At 50.9% G+C, this 5,788-nt stretch overlaps 1 protein-coding gene across 1 annotated transcript; it reads left to right on the forward strand.

The window, feature by feature from the left end:
* The first annotated feature begins 492 nt into the window (after positions 1-492).
* LOC130191191 (induced myeloid leukemia cell differentiation protein Mcl-1 homolog) lies at positions 493-1,362 on the forward strand. Its single transcript, XM_056410840.1, has 3 exons — positions 493-751; positions 834-1,084; positions 1,213-1,362. The coding sequence occupies exons 1-3, from the start codon at positions 493-495 to the stop codon at positions 1,360-1,362; spliced, it is 660 nt and encodes a 219-aa protein (XP_056266815.1).
* The last annotated feature ends 4,426 nt before the right edge of the window (positions 1,363-5,788 follow it).

A 5,788-nucleotide genomic window follows, 5' to 3' on the forward strand; every position in this document is an offset into this window, starting at 1 on the left:
TACACTTTTACTGTGAAGCTGTGTGTCCTTGCATGTGCGCACGCCAATGTTGTGGCTGTGACAACCACATGCATCCCACTGTGTGACCGGGGTCATGTTCTTGACTGGTAGTTTGGTTGCATAGATCTAACTGCTGTCGTGAAATAAAGTTCAAGTGAATAAATATTTTTGCTTCCGTTGTCTCTGTCGGCTGGCTGAAAGAAAAAGCACGGCCTGTTATGATATAGCTTTATTCTTCCCACAGTGGGGACATTTCAAAAGTTACATACACGCTGTGGCATTGGTTCGCGTGGCTCTCGCTCTTCCCGCGCGTGGCCGGGTCGCAGGCGAGTCTGCCTACTCTCGAGACTCACTCGTTCAGTGAAGACAGAGCTAGAGTGAACACCTCTGGTCGGACAATAGTCTCAATCGAGCTAAAGTCATCCGGTGGGTGCGACTGCGCGTCTTGCGGTGGCTATTTAACACCTTGGCAGCTCGGTGTAAACTCTTAAAATGAAGACGTCGCAAATTGTGCACGCCACCGGTGAGGTGGTTTCCGAGTGCGAAAACAGAGCTCGGGCTGAGCGCCCCGCCGCCAGTTTGCGATCGCGACCCGCTGCCGGCGCACTGGACCGTGAGACCAGGCAACTCGTAGAATGTTTCCTGGAAGAGTTTGTGGGACTCGCGCACCTGCGGAGTGAAAGCGAAGCTCTGTCCACGATGAAAAGAGTCGTGGGCGACATTTTGACGACACACACGTGCGCATACGAGGGTAGGTGTATGACTTTTGATGATTGATAATACTTTGCCAACTCAAACAGTCGTAACGGTGGTGTCTAATCGGGCCTCTTTAGGTATGATCGAGGAACTGTCGTTGGACGACAGTGGAGACGATGTGAGATTTGTCGGCAAAGTGGCCAATTGCCTCTTCGAGGACGGCGTCGCCAGCTGGGGCCGGGTTGCAGGATTCTTAGCCTTCGGAGCAGCGGTGTGTCGTCGGTTGAACGAGACGGGCCGAGGGACCCTCGTGAAGCCGGTGGGATGCGAGATCTCCACGTACTTGCTGACTCACCAGACGGAGTGGCTGGTGGATAACAACTCGTGGGTGAGGCTAAAGACCAGAGCCGTGTGTCGATTGAATACCATGCATGATGTTGCGAGGACGTCTGCCTACATCTACGGGGATTAAGCGAGCCGAGCCTCACTCTGTGTTTAAATTTGTCTGTCTTTCAGAATGGATTCGTGGAGTTCTTTCGAGTAGCGGAACCGGAGGCCACATCGACGGGCGCACTCGAGACCTGTGCTAAATGCGTTGGCATTGGGGCAACACTGACCCTGTTGATCGGAATATGTCTGACTTTCAGAAGAGTCTTTGTCACATGAGCCAGATTTACGCTGGACGCTTCCTCTGGTAAACTTTCCTCGTCACTGGGTTTGACTTAAGATGGAAATGGGATCTAAATAAATGCTTGAATCATACGTGTGTGTGTGTGGTTGTGTTTTGTTTTCTAAATAATTTGGTGGTGATCATAACCGGACCAGGTACACAGGAGTCGAACCCACAGTCATAATCTTTATTCTTAATCAATGTACAGTGTTATACAACAACAGCGAATTTACAGAGGCCTATTGAGACCATCATAAGAGCTGAGCGATATCCTTGGGTGTGGGACAGGCGGTATCCTTCTTGAATGAAAATAATCCTTCGGTTTCCATATCCAACCACAGTATGGACTCTCGTAGACTATCTGCGTGAGTCCAATCGACCTTGCTCTCGGGGAAGTCCATCGTGAACTCGTCGAACGGAAAGTTCTCCAATGTCAGATCCGTGATGTCCGTACGCCCCACTTGGCTTTCGTGAGACTCACTCTGCGTCCCGTTGGACTCCGCTGAGATCGACACAGACTTCGACATCGGGTTATCGCCGGTGATACACGCGACCTTGCATTCGGGGTGTTCACCCCGGACGACGAGTGAATTCGTTGTCGGTTCATTGCTGTTGCCCCAGATGTCATCCAGCGTCTGCTGCCAGGGTAGCGCAGGGTTCGAAGGTGTAGCGGTTTTGTAAAGCCCTGGCTTTGCCATTGTCACAACGCCGAGTCCCATCAAGACATGTAAGATTTCATACATGTTGTGAGCTTTAATATTGAGTCCTTTGACCAAGTCCGATGCACGGAACACGCCTGGGTTAGTGCGCACATACAGGTACGTAATCCCGATGTTGCTTTTCGTGCAAGCCTTTCGACATCCCGGGACCGGGAACCATTGCACATTGCATCCGCTTGTCCTTCTACCTCTGCTCAGAAGCCCGAGACCGCCCAGCTCGGAAAGGACATAACTTACTCTGCCCTTCTCGCTGATATCTAGATTCAGTACCTCAACCACCGACTGCGAGGTGACAGACTCTGCGGTGGGCAGCAGATGTAGCATCAGTTTAGTTAGTTCGAACAGATGCAGAGGACACCGCTCGAGTGACCGAGGCTTGGTACGTGACATTGGTGAGATGGTGTTTCCCTCGGGTTTTAAGAAGAGCCAGACTTGGACCAAACGTCAACGGGGATGCTAGTCGAACCAGGGTCTCCAACTAGGTGGTTTATATATTCTCTTGCTCTCCGACCAGGCTATTTCGCTCCAGCCTAGATGTTTCAGTGTTGATGATAACACAGGGGGGGTGATAACTAGACCAAGTATACAGGAGTCGAAACCAAAGTGATACTCTTTATTTCTGACCGATGTACAGTTTTATACAACAACAGAAATTACAGAGGTGCTTCGAGAAATTGGATTATCTCGTCAATATCCTGGGCAGTGGGATCAGTGGCGGTATCTTCATTGAATTCAAAACATTCTTCACGTTGCATATCTAAACACAGTAAGGACTCTCGTATGTTGTCTGCGTCGGGCCAGTCATCCATGCTCTCGGCTAAGTCCATACACCCTCTGAGGCTGTCTGCGATTCTCCAATCGATTCTGCGCTCGAGGAAGGCCATCGTCGACTCATCAAACAGCAAGTCCTCAAGATGCAATTCCTCACATGTCAGATCCACAGTGTCCATACGCCCCACTTGGGTTTCCTGAGACTCACTCTGATTCCCGGTGGACTCGGCTCTCGGGGCATCAGTGTCCATACACCCTCTTTGGCCGTCCGCTACGGTCAAATCGACCCCGCTCTCGGGGATGAGCGTCAGGAACTCGTCAAGCTGCGCATTCTCAAGTTTCAGATCCACAGTGTCCTTACGCTCCACTTTGTTTTCATAAGGGTCCACGTGCGTGCCGTTGGATTCACCTAATATCGACACGGACTGTAATCCGGTGTTCTCGGCGTCGGTCTTAAATGTTGAGTTATCAACGGTGATACGCGCTACCTGACATTCGGGGGAGTCTCTTTGGATCCCGAGTGAACGCGTTGTCGATTCCTTGCTGGTGCCCCAGATGTCATCCAGCTCCTGCTGCCAGGGTAGCGCCGCGGCCGAGTCTAACAATAGAGGGGTTTTGTAATAACTCCCCTCCTTTCTCAAAACAGAGAGTCCCGCAAGGATCGGTAAGATGTCGTACAGCGCGCGAGGCTGAATTTCGAGCACTGTACACAAGTCCGTAACCTTAAACGTGCCTGGGTTATTGCGTATATACACGTAAGTCTTCCCAATTGTGGTTTCGATGCAATTCGTTCTAGTTTCCTGTCCCCAATGCCTTCGCATTCGACTCCAGTATCCGGATGTAGTCATAAGCCCAATGTTTTTTAGTCCCATAATGACAGTCATTACCTGCCTCTTCAAGTTTGATGATAAAGCCAGTAGCTTCTTCACAGAGTTCCAATGGAAAGACTCTGAGGTGTTCCGCAGCTGTATAATCTTTTTCGTCAGTTTGATTATTTGCAAAGAACGACTCATGGTAGCTGATGTTCGGTGGTCCCCTAGATCTTGACAAGAGGATGTCTACCAGGGTGTTTGGAAGAGTCCTACTTGGACTAAACATCAAGACCGCAGCCATTTATATCCTTACAGGGCTAGAAATTAAACCAGGGTCCTTAAAAGGCGGGATCTCTACTGCAACCAGGTTGGTTCTTTTCAGCCAAGCCCCTTCTCTTCCGACCAAGCTTCCTTTCTCCCCGACCAAGCTACTTTTTCTCAAACCGAGCTTTTCAAGCTTTTCAGAGCAGATAAGCGGTGGGACAGATGTGTGAATCTTTTCCTTGTATTGTCTCGAGAAAAATGAATAAAAATGACGCGTACACCAATATGTGGCTTCTGGGAGTTTATTTGTCAACAGCGTGTTACAATCACAGTCACGACATCGCCACTCACTCACCAGGGTCAAACTATAGTAATGCGAGACATTATGAACACGTGACGTGAATGAATGGGTGCAGAAAGTGAAAAGAAAACCCCCCGGTTCGACTATCCGGGCAACATGCAAACCGGCGATGGGTGTTGCTATTGCAACGGATGAATACGACATAAAACATTGCAACACACGTACTTTATTGATACACAGGTAGTTCTACAATGTACGCAAACTCCTCAATAGTCCTCCCCGCTCTCAACATTGGAATCGTAGCATTTGCCAAACACCTTTTTTGTTCCGGGTTTAGCCGGTCCCTTGAAAGGTCTAGGGTGCGAAGGTCCGCCAGGTCGGTGCTCGGTCAGGGCTGGATATAATGACTGTCTATTGGTGGGGTTCAACTGGAGCTGCGGATCTTGCTTGGTGTAGTCCATTTTACGATGATACTCTCGAAGCTGCTGCTGCTGCTCCTGCTGCTGTTGCTGCTGCTGCTGCTGCTGCTGCTCCTGCTGCTGTTGCTGCTGCTGCTGCTGCTGCCGCTGCTGCATCTGCGGCGGCTGCTTCGGCATCTGCGGCTGCTGCATCTGCGGAGGCGACGGCGGCGGCTGATAGTTGGGGAACCGGTTCACAAAGGTGCCTTCTCGAAGCGGCAGAGTCGTGTGGCAGTTAGCACATGCATTAGTCCCCAGCCAGTTCCCAGGTATATCCACTAAGGGAGCAGTGTCATTCTTGAGACCCCACTGATACATCCCGAAGATCCAGTGGTTCGAAGCGGCACCCTTGTGCTTACATGGCGTGCTACCCGCAAAGCTCATGCAGTATCGAAACAACAGATATATGTAGTATCTGGAGATTTTTCGAACATCGATCGCTATCTGATCGGGGACCCGCGTTTCGTGACACCGTGTGCTATTGCACTCCATCCGGTGGAGAGACTCTAGATCTCCTCTGGGTATGTACAACGTGTCGGCTCTCTGCCACATATCTCGCAAGAGCTGTAAGGCCATCTGGAGTGTGGCTCTGTCTTTCAACCCTGTACCTTGCAGCAATCCCGTAGCTGGCGCGCCTGCCACTATCAGGCACTCGAAGAGCAACACGGACGCGTGTTCAGCGAACGTGATCTCTCTACGAACCGAACCGCTCATCTCCTATTTACAACCGGTTACAGAGAGGGGGTCTTGGCGTACGACGAGAACAAAAAATGGAACGCCGGGGGACTCGAATCGCGAGCGGCGCCCAAAGGTTGGTAGAAATGGTAGAGCGTCACAATCTGTATCACGTTAAGACCTTACGCTACAATGACGTGCGAGGCGTGCTGCAGTGGCTGGGGGTCAACCCTGGCGATTTCGCTTTCGTACCCGGCGAAGACACCAAAACGGTACTCAATAGGTGTCTCGAACAACGTTCGCTCAGATACGTCGGAGTGATGGATATCGCCGAAGAACCAGAGATCCGGGGGAAAGATCGCCTGGTGGTATGCGTAAAACGGGAACCCGAGATCCGTAAGTACGACTCTGTCGTGCTGTTT

This window comes from Pseudoliparis swirei, unplaced genomic scaffold (assembly GCF_029220125.1).
Source record: "Pseudoliparis swirei isolate HS2019 ecotype Mariana Trench unplaced genomic scaffold, NWPU_hadal_v1 hadal_28, whole genome shotgun sequence".
Lineage (NCBI taxonomy): Eukaryota > Metazoa > Chordata > Actinopteri > Perciformes > Liparidae > Pseudoliparis > Pseudoliparis swirei.